General features: G+C 32.2%; 1 protein-coding gene across 1 annotated transcript; it reads left to right on the top strand.

Moving 5' to 3' along the window:
• The first annotated feature begins 12397 nt into the window (after positions 1-12397).
• On the top strand, positions 12398-18628 carry LOC127793018 (protein NEN1-like). Its single transcript, XM_052323755.1, has 6 exons — positions 12398-12812; positions 12881-13038; positions 15395-15441; positions 15932-15995; positions 16294-17045; positions 17615-18628. The coding sequence occupies exons 1-6, from the start codon at positions 12533-12535 to the stop codon at positions 17847-17849; spliced, it is 1536 nt and encodes a 511-aa protein (XP_052179715.1). The 5' UTR covers positions 12398-12532; the 3' UTR covers positions 17850-18628.
• Positions 18629-19303: the final 675 nt, after the last annotated feature.

The raw sequence follows: 19303 nt of genomic DNA, 5'->3' as shown, positions 1-19303 counted from the left end.
CACAGAATTAGTACCAAATTGTCAAGTCAATACAATATGGAAAATAATATTAGTAATCACTTGTTACATGTTACATTTTAGACTATATAATATAGTAAAAATATCTAAAATACCCCTCACTTAAGGTGAAGAAATAAGGCGGTGAGACGACGTGAAGCGATGAGGCACATGACTAAAATATTTATCACCCAAGATTGTGAGGTGAGAATGAGATGCGAAATTAACTAGCTATGTGACTTCAGACTAACTATTATCATTCATGATATTGTTGTTATTTCAAAACCAAATAAGCGAAGTGTTCACACAGCTTATTCTATTTTTAAAATTACATAAAATTGAAAATTGCATTTTTGTAAAGGTTACTTTGCCATGATTTATTTTACTGTGACTTGATCGTTGGGATACCTTACCACTCCCATACTTTTTTAAAAACGGTTTTTAGCATAGAATAAATATAGTTTTTATAATTAGTTTTTGACTTTTGATCTCATTTTAATACATCTTTGTGAATTTCATTGTTTTTAATGAAGGTAAAAATTTTATAAATTTTTAATTTGTTGATTGGTTAAAGAAGGCTGATTGATTAGTTTCAGTTTTTGCTGTTAATTTGTTTTGAGAATTAATGTATTTGAGCAACCTATTTTTATCTATTATTTTGGTTGAGTTTTTGCATCTACATTGCTTCTAGAATTGAGGGAATTGAGGCACATGAGGAGACATTTTTATGGTGATTTTTTAGTTGAATTTATACTTTTGGTTTACTTCCAAAATTGAACCCATATGAACATACATTTTTATCTATTTCTTAGTTTTGATTTTTCCACGTGATTTGTTTTTAAAGTTTTGTGAGCAAATAGTTATATTTTTAAAGTTCAGTGAGTGTCTGTTAAATTTATCTCAAAATTCAGTGAGTAAGTAATTACATTTTTAAATTTTAGTGAGTTTATGTTAAATTATTTAGCCACATGACCATTTTTCGTTAGCTACTTTAGATTTTGTTAGTCATGTAGGCATTTTCCATTTGCAAGATCAAAGGGTGATGTAACGAGTAATGGATGGTTGATGTTGAACAAACTTCAATGAGTAAATAGTAATAATCCAAGTTTTAGTGAGTAAATAGTTACATTGTTAAAGTTCAATGAGTGTATGTTAAATTTACCTGCCAAACCTATGTCCATGTAATTTCATGTTTTTTTGGCATTGTCACTTAAATTTTTTGTTATTTTGATAATACCTTTGAACTTGTATATTTTACTCAATTTAATCCATGTATTTGGACATTTCTTTCGTGTAATAACTCGAACTTTTCATTATTTTGACTATACTTCTAAACATGTATTTTTCAATCAATTTAATCGTTGTACTTTGACATAAATAGAGTGTAACATGTATTTAGTCAACTCACTTTATTTTTTTTTTTTACACATGAAAGTACAATGATTAAATTGACTTGAAAATACAGGTTGAGGAGTTTAATCGAAATAATAAAAAATTCAAATGACTATACTAAAAAAAACATGAAAGTATACTTAGGCAAAAATACGGATTTGACCAAATTTTGACACATTGTAGTAAAATACTTAAGTAGTGTTTGGTAACTAAAATATGAGCCAAAAAAAAGTGAGATTTAAAAAATATTTTGGATAAAAGTGTTGTTGATTATATTTTGAAAGCATAAACAGGCCTTGTCTTTGTTCCATGAGATGCGGAGAGCAAACGTAGAATTGGACCAAGTGGCACTGGTTGCAGCATTATCGGCGTGTGCCCAGTTAGGAGACTTGAAACTAGGTAGGTGGATCCATTCTTACATTGGTGAGACCTTTAGGTACAGAAACCTACCCGTGTTGGTGTCACTGAACAATGCACTAGTACACATGTATGCCAGTTGCGGTCTGGTTGAGGAAGCTTATAAAGTATTCCTAGATATGCCGCGGAGAACATCTGTTTCTTGGACAAGTTTGATCACTGGTTTTGCTAAATAAGGACGAGGAGAAGAAGCTCTCTGTATCTTTTACTGGATGCAGTGCTCTGGAGCAAATGAAGCAAGACCTGATGAGATAACCTTCCTTGGAGTCTTGTCTGCCTGCAGCCATGCTGGCCTTGTTGACGAGGGACGACAACTTTTCAAGTGCATGAATCAGATTTGGAGCATCGAGCCAAGGATTGAACATTATGGGTGCATAGTTGATCTCCTAAAGCAGTGCTGGATTCTTGGATGAAGCATACAGTCTGGTTGAGGCAATGCCCATGAAACCAAATTAATTATATATGCTGTTTGGGGAGCTATTCTTGGCGGTTGTAGAATTCGCAAGAATGTGGAACTTGCCTCCCATGTAGCTCGAAATTTGGCCATTGAGCTTGATGACCCTGACCAAGCTGCTGGCTATCCTGTTCTTTTATCAAACTTGTATGCGACTACTAGAAAGTGGCTGGATGTTGGAACTTGCAACCGTGGGACAAAAGATGGTTGAGATGCGTGTAAAGAAGCCTCCTGGCAGAAGTTGGGTCCAAAAAGATGGAGTCATTCATGAATTTTTAGCAGATGATATGACCCATAAGGATAGACATTTGATCCATAAGTTGCTTGGCGAGATCACTGCAAGTGTCAAATGTGATGGATACGAGAGCCAGCCATCTTAGAGGTGCTTTTGGACAATGAAGAGTAGGACTGGTTATGGAAGCTGTTTTTGGCTTGTGATTCATCTGCATCTAAATCACATGACTTAATCCTTTTAGGAAGGATCTCTTCATCATTTCTCATAACCTGCAAATTTCTGTGAGATTCTTCACATACTTGATATTTTGAGATGGCATTGTTTCAATGGGACAACCAGCAGCACGTGGAAAGTGAAAGGTATCTGATATTCTTTTATTTGATAATCCAGGTATCAGTGCTTACGCTCCCCTAGTCTTAGGCCCACGACCCCCCTCAAAGAATCACAGTCAAGTAAATTCGGGTCTGATCTCAGTCAGCAGAGTCAGTATTGGCTCCAACGACACACAGTCCAACAGGAATTACATCACTTGCATCCAAACTGCTCCTTCCACCACTTCTCAAAAAAGATATCTGATATTCTTGAATGGTCAGGATAGTTGCTGTATATGTCTCATCTTTTTAACCCTCTCAACTCCATATAGTGATTTATGCATGGAATGTTAGCCAACCACAATTAAAATAATTATATTAAATAATACTATAATTTTTACTCAGAAATATAATTACTGTAATACTGTATTTAAATTAACAAAACATAAATATTGAAATAATATTACGTAAAAAAATAAAAACACAATAAAATATAAGGAGATGATAACACTGAGGTTTGTGTAATATATAGTTCTCTTAAAATAGATTCGTCGTCTCATCGAAAATACTAGAGGTTAATTGGGATCTATTTTTTAAGGTATAACAGTTTACAAACTGAGAAGTTAACATAAACTTCAGAGTTTTACAATGAACTTAAATACTATTAAAATTGGAAAAGTTAAGAATTTTATAGATTAATTTTTCTAAGAATTCTAATGATAATTTCCAATTGAAGAACCCTCAATTTATAGAGGATGAGGAAGGAAAGAAAAGGAAGGTGGGGCAGCTAATTGAGGGAAGCGGTCGAAGGCTTCCACAATTATATAAATATAAATATATATATATAATATATATAATGAGGTAGATGATATTTTACTCTTGTGTTTGGTTTTGATAATGAAAAACAAAATCAATTTATTCCCTTATAAGTCATTTGTCAAGAATATGGTTTTCAAACAAAAATTAATTTCAAATAGGTTGTTAAATAAAAAATAATCTATGATTTTATATATTAGTTGGAGATTAGCAAAAACAATTATTAAGATTTAAAATAATCTCCTAAATTATTTTTTATAAATTGGTTTTGAATCATTGAATAAATGAAACAAAATGTTTTAAAGACAAAAGACCATGTATGTTCTTGATAATTGATGTTTTTGCCTTTAATATAATTTTAATGATGAAAATTTTTTAATGACAAAAATCCAATTGCATTTTAATGGTGAAAAATAATTATTTTTGATGATGAAGTTATTTTTTTAACTTGGTGTTTCAAATTATTTTTATGTGATAAATTAAGCATAATAATAATTTTATCAAATTAATGTCAATATCTTGTTATAAATCTCTTAATGACAATTAAAATATTTTGTTTGATCAAAATCGTTGAAAGAAAATTAAATCAAATGCCAAAATGTCTAGTGATCAATTTTTTATTGGCATTTAGAATATTATGTTTCTAATTTGTTGAGTCAACTTGATCATATTAATTAAGTTTTGATGATTAACAAAAATATTTTTATGATATAAATGTATTTGTTTCTCATATAAAAAAAATAAATTTATTTTGAACTAAAAATTGGTATAAAGAGTAAATTTATTTTGAATTAAAGGTGGATTGTTTTTATACATATTTATTTCTTTTGATAATTTATGTCTCAAAAGTTTATGTTTGAATTTTCATTTATTGATAAATACTTTTATTACTTATGTAAAAAGTATATTTATTTTGAATTAAGAGAGAATTACTTTTAGATATATTTTCTCTTTCTCATACAAAAGTAAATTTATTTTAAATTAAAAAGAATTAATTTTTGACATATTTTCTCTTATTCATGTAAAAAGTAAATTTATTTTGAATTAAAAGAGATTGTTTTTTAGATATGTTTTCTTGTTTTAATCATTTATGTCTCAAAAACTTATATTTGAATTTTAAAATCTTGATTTCTTATGCAAAAAGTAAATTTATTTTGAATTAAAGGTGAGACGTGTTTTTTTATTATTTGAGAAAGTCTAAACATTTTTTTAATTTCAAATTTCATATTAACCCTTTCTTTAGTAGCTAAAATGCTTATAAATACCCTCAAACTCATTTTTTGAGTATCCATTGCACATCTAAAGCTCTTAAACTTATTTTCAAGCATTTCAAGGCTCTCAAAGATTTATTGTTCATCCATCAAAGAGCCACAAGACAAGAGGAGAAAAGTTCTTTAAGTCTTTTACTACAAATTCAAACTTCTCCATTTGAGGTTACAAATTTATGTATTTATTTAAATATTATTGCCTTGTATAATTTGTTCTTAATTGCTTATTTGTGTCCAAATGTGAACAAATTATTTGTAAATATTTAAATTATTATTAAGGATTGTATAAGTTTCCTAGATCCGTTAAAATCTAAGTGAATCTAGTTTTCAAGGTAAGATAAGGAGAAAATCTTGATGTAATGGTTGCCTAGAACCCATTGTAATCTAGGTGTATATCTAGTTTCCAATGTGAATTAATGTGGAAATCTTGGTGATTTTGATCTAGTGGAACCCCAAGGGTTGTTAGACCTTCGGAGAGTGGACTAGGTGTATGTGAAGACACCGAACCATTATAAATTGTTTTGTGCCTCATTATATTTATTTTTATTATATTTTGTGGCTTACATTTATTATTAATTTCAAATATAATTTATTATATTGATCAAATATATATTTTTCAATAAAATCATTAATCAAGAATATTTATTAAAATTGAGAAAAATTTTAATCACTCAATTCACCCTATTTTAAGTGGCCAAACCCTAAGGGACCAACATAATTGATTTAAAAACATGTTAAATGAGAATTATTATTATTATGCAATCTAATGTTAAAGATCTTATGAAAAATTATTTGATGTTATTTAAAATGTTATATTTTTATTTGATTATAAATATTGTACCAAAATTATTTAAAAGCTAAAAGAAAAATTATTATACAAAGTGCTGCCCCAACACTAGAACCCACATAAGCACTTACATAAAAGTAAGGAACTACTCCACCTAAAAGCCTCTTTGTTTATGTACGTGCAAACTAATATATATAGTGATCTGTCGAATATTTGTTCTAATTTATCGATTGGCAAAACCTTTGCAATGAAACTGTCGACTAGCCTATTCTCATTTGTCAACGGACAAAACCTTTGCAATGAAACTGTTGACCGTTTTCATATTTTTCAATTGAATTTCAAATTTTAACTAACTAGTCAATTGATGCTCTTTATCTGTTGATCGTTTCTATGGCTAAAAGCCTTCAATGCCTAGTTTTGCAGGTCCAACGGTCACAAACGATTATATTTCTATTTAATTTTTTGGGAGATTTATAAATACAAATTAAATATGATCTTAAAAAGACTAATGAATGAAAATAAAATGAAATGAGCTTACAAATTATTTACATCTTCTCAATTGTAATTGTGTTTTAAATTTTTTCTCTCAAAAGTATTGATCTTAATTTGTATTTTATCATTCAAACCTTATTTTTATTTTGAAAAATCTTGTAACTAAGAGATTCATCTCTTAGATTCTCACTTATTGTATATTTCTTGTATTTCCTATATTGGGTAGCTAGAGGGCTCACTTGTCCAAGTAGGAGGTTTGTAAATTCCTACTGATTAATGTTAGAGGGTCTATCGATTTTGGTAGGAGGATTAGTGGATTGATTTACAAAATCCTTAATAAAAAGTTAAGATAATAGATTAGGTTTGGTTTAAGGCGAACCACTATAAATCTTTGTGTTTATCTCTTGCTTATATTTTTTTGTTTTATTTTTACTTCAAACATTTCAATAATCATCACTTGCATCATATTCTTATTTGTTTTGAAAAAGATTTCAAATTTTTAAATTAATTTTTAAATAACCCAATTTACTCCCTCTCTTAGTTGGTGCCATAGTATTTCAAAACTAACAGTAGACTCTTTTTATATATATTAAAAATTAAAATAATAATTTATATTATATCTCAACATTATTAATTTTAATTAATCTTCTTATTAACTTCAACATTATTAATTTTAATCAACCGTCCTATACAATGCATGTATAGTATATTTTCATATTTCAGCGCATAATGCATCTTTTATAATTTTTTTTAATTTTATAATAATATAAATTATATATAATAATATACATGTCTTAAATTATTTTTTAATTTATTTTATATTTATCTAAATATCAATTTGAACATATAAATATACAAATATTTCAAAATTTTCGAGGAGGAATTCTGCAGGTACTGAAGTACCATTCTCAGCTCTGAAAAGGTGGTTCAATAATTAATAGAACTGACACTACGAATAATAAATTGGTGTTTATGTTGATCATATTGATTGATGAATGAGTGAAGAAAAGACAAGGGAACCTTTGACGTCAGGAACCTTATATATAGCTTGTCTTCGTCATTATCTCTTTGCCAAAACCTTCTTTATAATATATATATATATATATATATTTTAAAGGAAACTTCTCGGAGAAGCTTTAACAAAAAACAAAAAAAAAAACTTTTCAGAGAAGTTTGACAAAAGAAATAATCTATATAATAAAGCAAGAAGATTTTTGAAATTGAGAGACAAATGTGAGGGGGACATTTTTTGAATGGTTGAGATGAGTTCTGATTTTCCATCAATGGCTGAGTTTTGATATTTTTCCCCCCAAAACCAGTTCACAGCTCACACGCACAGTTCATCCTCACAGCTCATTCTCACAGCTCACACGCACACACTCTGCTTCAACGGTTGAGATCCACGCCCCCCCCTCTCGGCGCGCGGCCGCCCGCCCAAAAGCATCCCATCATGCCTCTCTCTCTGTTTCCCTCTCTGCCTCTCTATCTCCCTCTCTGTTTCCCACTCGCCCGCCATTGTTGCCCACGCCCACACTGCATCTCTCTCTCCCTCTCTCTTTCTCTCTCTCACCCGCGACCGTCGTCGCCCCTCGCCCACACCGCCTCTCTCTCTCCCTCTCTCTTTCTCTGACTTAACCATTGTCTCTCTCCCTCAGCCTCCGCGTAGCCCACCCACGCCATCGTCGCCGCCGCGTCCCTGCATCGTCGCCCACTTCCAGGGTCCTCTCTCTCTCTATATATATATATAGATTTCTGTATTTGGTGTTCACTTCCAGGTCTTCATTTTAATTTAGTGTTAATTTAATTTAGTTTAGTGTTAGTTTAGTGTTAATTTAATTTAATTTAGTTTATGTGTGTATTTGATTATGTGTGTATTTTATTTAGTTTATTTAGTTTAGTTTACTCTTTTATGTTTTAATTTAGTGTATTACACGTGTGTGTGTGTGTGTTAATTTAATTTAGTGTATTATGTTTAATTTAGTGTATTATATAGATTTACTGTTTTATTTAGTTTATTTAGTTTAGTTTACTGTTTTATGTTTTAATTTAGTGTATTACACGTGTGTGTGTGTGTGTTAATGTATATTTGATTATGTGTGTTAATTTAGTTTAGTGTAAATTCATTTAGTGTTAATTTAATTTAATTTAATTTAGTGTTAGTTTAGTGTAAATTAATTTAGTGTTAATTTAATTTAGTTTAGTTTATGTAAACAAATATGTGTGTTAATTTATGTACATTTCATTATTTCTATCCTATTATTTTGTGTATTTTTTATAGTGTTTTATGTTTAATTTAGTGTATTATATAGATATACACGTGTGTGTGTTAATTTACTGTTTTATGTTTTGTGTACATTTAATATTTTAAAATTATTAATTTAGTGTATTATATAGATTTACTGTTTTATTTAGTTTAGTTTACTGTTTTATGTTTTAATTTAGTGTATTACACGTGTGTGTGTGTGTTAATGTATATTTGATTATGTGTGTTAATTTAGTTTAGTGTAAATTCATTTAGTGTTAATTTAATTTAATTTAATTTAATGTTAGTTTAGTGTAAATTAATTTAGTGTTAATTTAATTTAGTTTAGTTTATGTAAACAAATATGTGTGTTAATTTATGTACATTTCATTATTTCTATCCTATTATTTTGTGTATTTTTTATAGTGTTTTATGTTTTGTGTACATTTGATATTTTAAAATGTTATTGTATTAATTTAGTGTATTATATAGATATACACGTGTGTGTGTGTGTGTGTGTGTTAATTTAGTGTGTTAATTTAGTTGAGTGTAAATTCATTTAGTGTTAATTTAATTTAGTTTAGTGTAAATTAATTTAGTGTTAATTTAATTTAGTTTCGTTTATTAACTTAGTGTATTTCATTTAGTGTATGTGTTAATTATGTGTATTTGATTATTCATTATGTACATTTGATTTAGTGTATTTCATTTAGTGTATGTGTTAATTATGTGTATTTAATTTAGTGTATTTTTTGTACATTTGATATTTGATATTTTAAAATTATTAATTTTTTGTACACGTGTGCCATCGCCCCCGTTGCCCCTACAGTCGCTCACACCTGCCGTCGTTGCCACCCGGCCACAGTGCAGCTCGCCTCGCCGTCCCTGTCGCCCCTGCCAACGCCACATATATGTGTATGTATTTCTATGTATGTATGTAATGTACGCCATAAATAATGGTGTTCGTTGTTTAAATATATTTTGTGTTTGTTGCTCATTATTAGATTGTGAAGGAAGTTGTCAAATGTTTAATGTTTTCAGTTTGGAATCTAATGTTTGCAAATCTATGTATACATTTCTATTTGTTGTTCTTTGTTTAATGTTTATGTATGCACATAAGCAATATAATGTTTCCTGTTTATATTTTATGTTTACAAATATATTTTGTGTGTTTGCTGCTCTCGAGTTACGTTTGGAATCTAATGTTTAATATTTATGCAAGATCTTAATGTTTAATCCATTTGACAAAAACGCTCTCATCTCAAATGAACTCCATTTGCATTAATATTTAATACAAGATTTCTTTCCTATTGATTCCCACTCCACTTCTCATTTCACTTCATTTTTTAACTGTTTCCTTCTTTTTACTCATTTCTGCAAAGATTTCTTTCACATAATTTTTAATGCAAGATCTTATGGTGCGTTTGATAATCATGGAAAATGAGGGTGGAATTCATTTTTCATCTAAATTTCAGGAAATTCTATCAAACAACTTTTTAATTTCATGGAATTCGAATTCCATTTTAGTTCAAAAAATGAATATTTTCCTTGAAATCAAATAATTGAAATTTCTAGGAATTGGGGTGAGAATTGGAATTCCATGGAATTGAAATTCCACCCTCATTTTCTAACTTTATCAAACGCACCCTTAATGTTTAATCCATTTGCAGATAATGTTTAATCCATATAGATTAATAGAAATGCATATGTATAGCGTTTCTGTCAAATTTTTAATTAATGAACGTTTCTCTCTTTATTTGAGTGTTTTGTCAAATGAAGTGAGATGGAAGCATTTCTATCAAATGTATTTCTATTAAATGGTTTCTGTCAAGATTTTACTGTCACTTGAATGAGCATTTCTATCAAAAGATACTCTATTGTTAATTAAAAATTTAATTTATGTATGTGTACATAGCAAAAGATGTTGTGTATGTATATGGGCATCAAAAGGTGCTCCATGGGTGGCAATTTTTTAAAATTTTTAATTAACATTAATTGATTATGTGCATACATAAACATTAAACAGTTTATGAGCAAACTAATGTGTATGTGTATGCACAGTAGCAAACTTATATGTATATACATAATGTTTAGAAGCAATTAAAATATTATGGACTACACTACATTATGCACAGATGCTCACGTTTAAAATGTTTTTAAATTTTCAGTTTGGAATCTAATATTAAGTATTCTAAATATCAATTTTTAAAAAAATTATGGATTATATAACATTTGAAATTTTTTAAATAAAAAAAAAAACAATCGTGTAAGTCATAAATGATTTAATTTCAAAAGAAATAAAAACTTCTTTCTTTAATGGTGATGAAAGGCGATTTTAAATCGAAATTGGTTATTAAAAAAAAAATCATTTATTTGTGTTATTTTTTTATTTTATTAATTCTATTTTTTATTTTATTATAATCAAAATTTTTTTAATTAAAATAACATAAAAAAAACGTATTCCCTAACCAAGAGTTTCTGACCCATGGGGGTTGGGGAACACAAGGGTTCCCAACCACTCACGGTCAAGAACCCAAAGTTCTTCGACCCCGAATCAAGTTTCCTCCATTGATGGCCACGGCCATGGCGACCAGCAACGGGCGGCGATTGCCATGGACTTTCCAACTGATAATTATTCATACTAGGTTTTGATTTTAATTTTAATTTCATGTATATTTTGATATGTATATTTACAATAAATGTACTAATCTATATTTTTTTTTGTTTCACAAATTACCAGATTATTGTGCATGTTCCTCATTGGGGATACATACAAGTTGATACGAAGACTTTTTGGAAAGTAATGAGGAGGAAGTTCATGCAAACACATGTTTGAGGACAGTTATTGACACATTTTTTGTAAAGCATACATATTTTGTAAAGCTTTAACCTACTTTTTGTAAAGCTTACAAATTTTAACCCACTTTTTGTAAAATTTTAACCCTCTTTTGATGAATAACAATATAATGTTTATTTTTCTTATGTAATTATAATTTGATTGGCAACAGTAGAAATTATAATTTGACTGGCAACAATAGCATCAACTTTTAATTTAATTTGTTTAGATTATAGAGCATTTTTTTTAATTTAACTTTTTTTTTATTATACAACGTTATACAATTATTTTAATTTTTATTTTTATTCAAAATTTAGTCATAATATTATTTACGTCGTGCCTTTAGGCACGGGCATTCCCTAGTATATATATAATATAAGATAAATTACATAAAACCTTTCTACATTTGGGTCATGTGTAATTTATTTTTTATATTTTTTATTATATCAAAAACCCGATTACACTTTTAAAATATTATAATCTGTCGCAATTTATTGTTATTTTACATAATTTTGTATAATAATTTACATATAAAATATAAAATTTTATATACAAAATTTTAGTATATCAACAAAATATAAAATTTTACATTAATCAACTAGTAAATTGCATGAAATTATGTAAAATAACAATAAATTATAACTGATTACAATATTTTAAAGGTATAAAGAGATTTTTTGATATAATAAAAAATATAAAGATAAGTTACACATAATTCTAAATGATATAATTATTTATCCTATTAAAGAAACTTCCTAGATAAGTTTTGAGAAAAGAGAAAAAGAGAATGCTTCTGGTGGAAGCTATTGGGGGGGGGGGGGGGGGGGGGGGGTTTGTGATTTTGAATTTTTTTATATATTATGTATTTATATATCTGATTATTGATGATTATTTTTTATATAATTTTATAAAAATACATATTATGTATATTAGATATACATAATAAAAGACAATTTTTTTATTTGATATTATCTAATATTATGTATATTAGATATTATGTATTTTTTTATGACAATTTTTTTATGTATTTTTTTATAAATTCCCGTTAGTCTTTGTAATTAACGACAATTTTTTATCACTTTGAGGGGGGCATTCAATTTCAAAATTTAATTATTTGAGGAATTAAATTAAAAACCATCTGTACCTTTCTTCTTCGCGTGGGTCATGGCGAAACCGAAACCGTACCCGCCTTTTCCATTCTATATGTATACATATATACGCACTGATGATACATACAAATTATCATCCTATTTGATTTCTTCTCCGACGAACACAGCTCTGGGAAATGGTTTCCAGTGCCGACCGATCGGAATTAGCCTTCTTCGACGTGGAGACCACAATCCCGACCCGACCCGGACAGGGACGGGCGCTCCTCGAATTTGGAGCCATCCTGGTTTGCCCCAGGAAACTGGTGGAGCTCCAGAGCTACTCGACCCCGGTCCGACCCGCTAACCTCTCCCTCATCTCCAACCTCAGCCGACGCCGCAGTGGCATCACCAAAGACTCCGTCCTTTCCGCCCCCTCCTTTGCCGAAATTGCCGACCGGGTCTTCGATATTCTCCACGGTATGTTCTTGTTTCTAGGGATTCGATTTTGGGTGTTTTTTTGAGGTTTGATTGGGAGGTGGTTGTAGGGAGGATATGGGCGGGTCACAACATACTGAATTTCGACTGTGCTCGGATACGGGAAGCTTTTGCTGAGATCAACCGGCCCCCGCCGGAGCCCAAGGGCACGATTGATTCGTTGCCTCTGTTAACTCAGAGGTTTGGTAATAGAGCCGGTGACATGAAGGTATTATCTCTGTTTAAACAGTTCAATTATTTTTTCAGTGACTTGTCTAATTGTACCCTTAATATAACCTACTTTATAGCGTTTGAAAAAAAACTGGTGCCCCCAGCTTTTGCAAGAGAAGTTAGTGCGTTGACCCATTTAATTTACTATTTTATTCTCAAATATTTTAATATTTACACCCTTGTCTCTCTTCTCCCATCTTCCCTCAAGTTTTTGTCATTACCGTCGCCCCTTCTCCAGATCCATTGTCGTCGTCGTCCAATTGGGCGGTCGCAAGCCGTTATCAGGTTGATGGGTCGTGCCCGTCGATCGCCGCCCTCATCGGCCGCTCCTTCAACTTCTCCTCCATCGTCGATCATTTGTTGCCCCATCGATCGTTATCTGTTGCTGTCCCCACCCTCATCTCCTCCTCTCTCGTGCTACGTGTATATATGCATATATATATATAACAGCAATAAACATAACTTAACAATTCTTTTAAATTAAATATATAATTATTAATTAATAATTTAAAAATACATTTATTCAGATACATTATTAGTTTAAATAATATTTAACTTTTAACTTAAAATTAAATAACTTAAAAGTTATGAAAAAAGAAAGGGATAAGCGAAGCACCCTCTAAGTTTCTATCCTAATACGTTGGTCGAATATATAAATTCTAGAATCTAGATCACCTTTCGTTGAGCCTTACGCTGGGTGCTGGCCTGCCTACTCCCAGCTTAGAACCAGCTCTAGATAACTACAAGCAGAGTCAGGGTCAGCCCAAGACATAGGCCACTGAGGCCTATGCCTAGGGCCCCCCAAAAATTTGGGGCCCCAAACACCCCCCCCCCCCCCCACACACACACACAGAGAATTTGGGGCCCCCAAAAAAATCCCCCTCCAAAATTTGGGACCCCAAACAGCCACCGCTCAGCGCCCATCTCCCTCCCCCCATACACGGAGATATGGGGCCCCCCAAAAAAATCCCCCCCCCCCCCCCCCCCCCCGAACAGACTCAGAAAGAGAACAAACCATCTCCCCTCCTCAAAAAAAAAAAAATAAATTAGGAGTCTCCAAAAAAATAGAGCGCCCCACCCTCAAAAAAAAAAAAAATTATTTTCGCCTAAGGCCCCACTGGACCTTGGGCCGGCCCTGAGCAGAGTTAATTGTAGCCATATCCACTTACTTTTCTTTTTTTATAAACCAGAGGCCGGTTTAATGTCATTTCCTGAGTTTCAATAAGTTGTCTGAATTTGGGAATAACATTGGAACCTTGCTCTGGATTTGGAAAAATCATTTAAAAGAAAATTCTTAATCCTGCTAGGTGTCAGCTACATGGGTTGGATAGTCAAAAGTGAAAAAAATATCTTAAATATTAGTGACAAATTCTTCAAAATTTTTAAATGATTTATCCAAATTCAAAAATGGATTGTAGTTTGGCAATGGCGTTAAATATGAGATGGGAGCGGTGATGTTTGGAAAATTATAGTCCTTATGCAGCAAGATAGAATTTTTATAAATAATTTATATTTTTGTTTCTATGGGTTTATCATAATCAGGCAAAGTATATAAGCTGCCTTGACTTGGCTGAATTTATGTTTCTCAACATTCTATTTTAGGATTCTGGTGGCTCATATTGAGTTAGTGCATCTTATTTACATCTTTGAAGTCCCATTTATCTTATTTTTACTTTCGGAGTTGTCTTCTCTCATCTCTTACTGCTTGGATTGCAATGCTCATGTAGGTTTGGACTTCAGTATTGATCAATTTGTTCTACCCAATCTCTGCTTCTGTCTGTTCCTGCTTTCTGACGTCGTTGTTGTCGAATGTAAAGCAGTAGCACAATTAGCTAGTGATTTCTTTAGATTCAGAATTTTTTCTCTCACGGTTGCTTCAGAAATTCATCTGCATGCTATATTTTTTAAACTCAGAAAACTTTTTAAGATATTGTTTGGCTTTTTTGTTTTTGGGCGGGACAGGGGAAGTTGGGGGGGGGGGGGGGGGGTTGAATCTTGTACTGAATTCAAGGAAATCTGGCCAATCAAATGGTGAACTTCGTAATTTTGGAGGCTTCACCCCCCATTCCAGGGTACATCATGTCCTTTTTTTACCCGTTTTGGTCTTTTGGAGTTTATCTAAACGCCTGAGCAAAAGGTTGGGTCTAAGGCTCTGTCAAGATGTGTTCTGATGGCATATTTCCCTGTTCTTATTTGTCTGCAATGTCATTTTTCAGAGTTAGTCGATGTCCATTATCTATGATATCAGAAATTTTCAACTTATGCAGATATGATGGGTTATGGTAATAGCTAGCTAATGGCATTTGATTGGTCCTTTGTTTGGGTTGCTGATGCAACCGAATTGTTCTATACAGATGGCCACACTTGCAAGTTATTTTGAGCTTGGACAGCAAACACATAGGTAATATAATATGCTCTCCACCCCGTTAGAATAGATCTCCATTTCTCCATTCTTTAGTCTTCAACTATAGTGAATATAATGATCACTTGTTTATATTATAAATTCTGACAATTGTATTATCATCTTACATTATGTTATATCTCCTCTTTTTACTTGTCGTCTATTGGTGGGACAGAAAGTTATATGAATGCAGATTGTTGTTTGGCTGCACTCTGCCCTGTTATTTCATTTTTTTTTTATTCTTCTAGTTTAGGAGGCGGGATGTGGTTCTAGTGCTTCCTGAAGCCTTCTTGTGCTTGACCATCTGTATCAATCTGGCCAGATCTGTGTAACGCCAACAATTTTTTAGGTTTCTGGGCTAGTAGGATATAACAGATTGGAACGGGTGCATGTATTATTTCAGAATGACCAATATACATATTGGCATTCAGAAATCCATAATGAATCTACAGTAAGTTTCTAATGAATCTACAATTTGTTGATTTCTCAGGAGTTTAGATGATGTCCGAATGAATCTTGAAGTTCTCAAGCACTGTGCAACAGTACTTTTCTTGGTAAACATTTACTGTTTTTTTAAGTTTAAAGCTCGTACTTTTTAATTAAAGAAATCTTGATAATGCTTAGTCCACAGCCAATTGACATCCATTTGAGGTATCAAGCCATGTGACTTTAACTGACCTTATATTTCATTGCAGAATTGCCTCCTTGTTATGTTTGTTAAACTGCATAACTTTAATATTTGATATATATTTTTTATTTACATCCAATTTATGTTGTTAAGTGAGTTGATTATTGTAATGCATTTGCTAGATTGGTTATTTAGCAAATTACCAAATTTTCCTATGCGTCTAGGAATCAAGCCTGCCAGACATACTTACAGAAAACAGTTGGGTTTTTCCAAATGCTACCGCAAGATATCATGCAAATGCAAATGCTTCTCCAGGTGGTATGGTCGTGAACATGAATGCATCTTCATCAAGTGTCAGAAGTGAAAATCACCCATTTTCAGATCATAGGAATGCAAACGTGGAAGCAAATCATCCAATACTGTCTCTTATGGCTCCTAACACAGGGGATATTGTTCCGGATCATGCTGAACCCAGTGCAGGTCGGGCCGACCATTTTGTCATGAGCCCACTAACTGATGAAGTGGAGAGAGAATCCCTTCAACCAGATGACGCCATGGATGAAGAATCTGGCTCAGTTTCAGAATCTCCAGAGACTTCTACTGCTGCTGGTTCCGAGGGCTCCAGTGGCTATACTGACTTCTTACAGCCTGATGAAGTTTATATTCCTTCTATCAATGCATCTCTTGCCCCATTTTGTCGTGGTACTCAAAGAATACAGATATTGCACGAAAATATTACACTGCAGCTTTGCTGTACCAAGTTGAAAGTGCGGTTTGGAATGAGTGCAAAATTTGTTGATTATGCTGGCCGGCCACAGTTGAATTTTGTTGTGGACGCTACCCCAAGACTTTGCCAGGTTTTGGATGTGTGTGATAATCATGCACAAAAATTGTCTGTAGAGTCTGGTAGCAGTTCTGAGTGGAGATACATAGTGACCAGAACGACGGGTTTCAACTCACCTACGGTGCGATTGAAGTAAGTTTATCTTCTCCTCAAAGTTCATATATATATTAACTATGCTTTTATACTTCACTGATCTGATACAAAATGGAAATATTAATTAACACAGTTTTTCTTTTTTAACCAATGTGATGCTCATTCTACTTTTAGTGCCATTCTAGTGTATGCATTACGAAATGGAAGTTAAATAAGCATCCCTTCATTGCTGACATGTTCATACACATTACATATTGGAAGTTTTTCTCAGGTGCTTCTGGACACATATACTTCTTCTCCCACTTATTGGCTGTTTTTCTGTCCCCAGTGGGGGTCAATTCTATTCAATAACAAAGTATGCTCTCCTCATTTTGGCTGGTATTTTCTTTAGATGTGTGATTCTGTTTTGGGGCTTCATTTGAGAATGGGGGAAACACCAAAGAAACTTGGGTTCTACTGGGAACTTTAAGCTGGAATAGGTGTTAATATATCTGAATTCCATTCCTTGTATCGTTGTATTTGCAAAAGGCAATAAAGCAGTAACGGCTAATTAGGGAACTCTCTTGCTGTTACTGGAAGCTTATCCTCTTCTCCACATGTTTTTCCAGCATAGCTAATGTAGCAGACGGGAATGTTGCCGGATGGTCCACAGAGATATATGAAAAGGAATCTTCTTCCACCCCGCGGAAGCTCGTGTTCAGTAGGTTTGATGTTGTAGAACTTGATTCATTGTTCACTCCTGGCACTTTCGTGGATGCCTACTTCTCCTTGGACACACATGACTATCAGCAGAGAGCTGGTATCCGGCTGGTGGCAAAGAAGCTGATAGTGCATTCTACCTGATCGGTCGTCTTCTATGCAAATTTATAACATGTTTAAATCTTTAGGATTTGTCATTCTAATTTGTTAGGTTAAATGAAATGGAGGTGGATGCTGAAAGTGGAAAAGATAACTGAAGTAACTTGTAAATTCCCAAATTTGTGGGTTCCTTTTGGAGCTACATGATCGTGTTGATGTAACTCCAATAACCCTTGCTGATTAATTTGCTTATCTGAACAAATTATTCCAGCAATTATCTATTCCAAGTTGTTCACCTAGTGTAAGCTTGAGGTCTTGAATTTAGTTGGAAAATTATTTGTCAAAATAGTGAATGCATCTATAGGGCTATCTCCAACGGCGTTGTTATTTCTGCTCGCCAGGCCGAATATAGGGAGCCAAGCCCAAATTGAAGCCTCCAACGGATCTCGTCATCGCCAAATTCCTGGCGAAGCTCAAAAGCATCGCCAGATGTGGCGATTGAAATCTTGCCATCCCACCAGCGACCAACGGAGGCTTGCTGTTCATCGTTGGAGGCTGCAGCGACCAGCGGAAGCGCCGCCGTTAATGGCAACGAGCAGAACGATCTGCGGTGGCAACGAGCAGAATGACCAGCGGTGGTGCTTGCGCGGCTTGCTGTTTGGTTTGTGATTTTGTTTCTGTTTTTTTTAATTTATTTATTTGTGTATTGAGTGAGTGATATTGTGTATTTGTATACTTAGTTATTGATTTATGTATTTGATTATTAAGTTTGTGTATGTATGTATTTGATTATTTTGTATATTTGATTATTAATTTTGAATGTATGTGATTATTTTGTGTATTTAATTATTAATTTTGTGTAAAGTAAAATAAATAAAATTAAAATTTATTAATAAATAAATAAAATAAGAAATGAAATAGAAAAAAATGATATGGAGTGTGATAAGAACACTAATAATTTTAAAAATAATATCAAAATAAAGAATAAATTATTTATAATATAATAGAGATTGAGATAGAGATTTCATGAATAATTTAAGATTATTCATGATGACTAGAACATTATAGAATCAAACTGTACAAACACTCTCTTTACAAAAATAAAAGTAAAACTACATGCATAAATCACTTTTCTCTAATTGTCACAGACAATAGTCTTATGAGTGCTATCTTGTTCAGTTTCATATCCATGATTCGAGCAAAGAACAGACTAGATCTTATGGATTGGCACAAAGTTGTATTAAAGTACCATCATCATTTAGGTTGAAGGTGAAGATTCTTAGTCTCTTCCATGTGAGTGAGTAGGTGTGGATTTTTTTTCTCATGTCATTTGAAGGCAGAGTTCCATTCCATGTGAGTAGGTGCGGATATTTTTCTCAAGTCACTTCAGTACATCAACAAAATGCTTAACTAGTTGGTGCTAAAGAACTATGAGTTGATGCAGATGTTGTCTAATTCATCTCTAAAACAGATGGAAACTATCCCATGCCAGCCAGAAA

Source organism: Diospyros lotus, unplaced genomic scaffold, assembly GCF_014633365.1.
Source record: "Diospyros lotus cultivar Yz01 unplaced genomic scaffold, ASM1463336v1 superscaf1, whole genome shotgun sequence".
Taxonomy (NCBI): domain Eukaryota; kingdom Viridiplantae; phylum Streptophyta; class Magnoliopsida; order Ericales; family Ebenaceae; genus Diospyros; species Diospyros lotus.
Note: the sequence above shows the minus strand (reverse complement) of the source record. Positions and strands in the feature narration are given on the sequence as shown.

What these genes read in the sequence shown, in the direction of transcription:
- LOC127793018 (XM_052323755.1), top strand. Translation starts at nt 12,533, where the DNA reads ATGGTTTCCAGTGCCGACCGATCGGAATTAGCCTTCTTCGACGTGGAG. An exon ending in CTTGGACAGCAAACACATAG is followed by an intron (nt 15,442 to 15,931) that starts GTAATATAATAT and finishes TTGATTTCTCAG; the next exon opens with GAGTTTAGATGATGTCCGAA. An exon ending in GTGCAACAGTACTTTTCTTG is followed by an intron (nt 15,996 to 16,293) that starts GTAAACATTTAC and finishes CTATGCGTCTAG; the next exon opens with GAATCAAGCCTGCCAGACAT.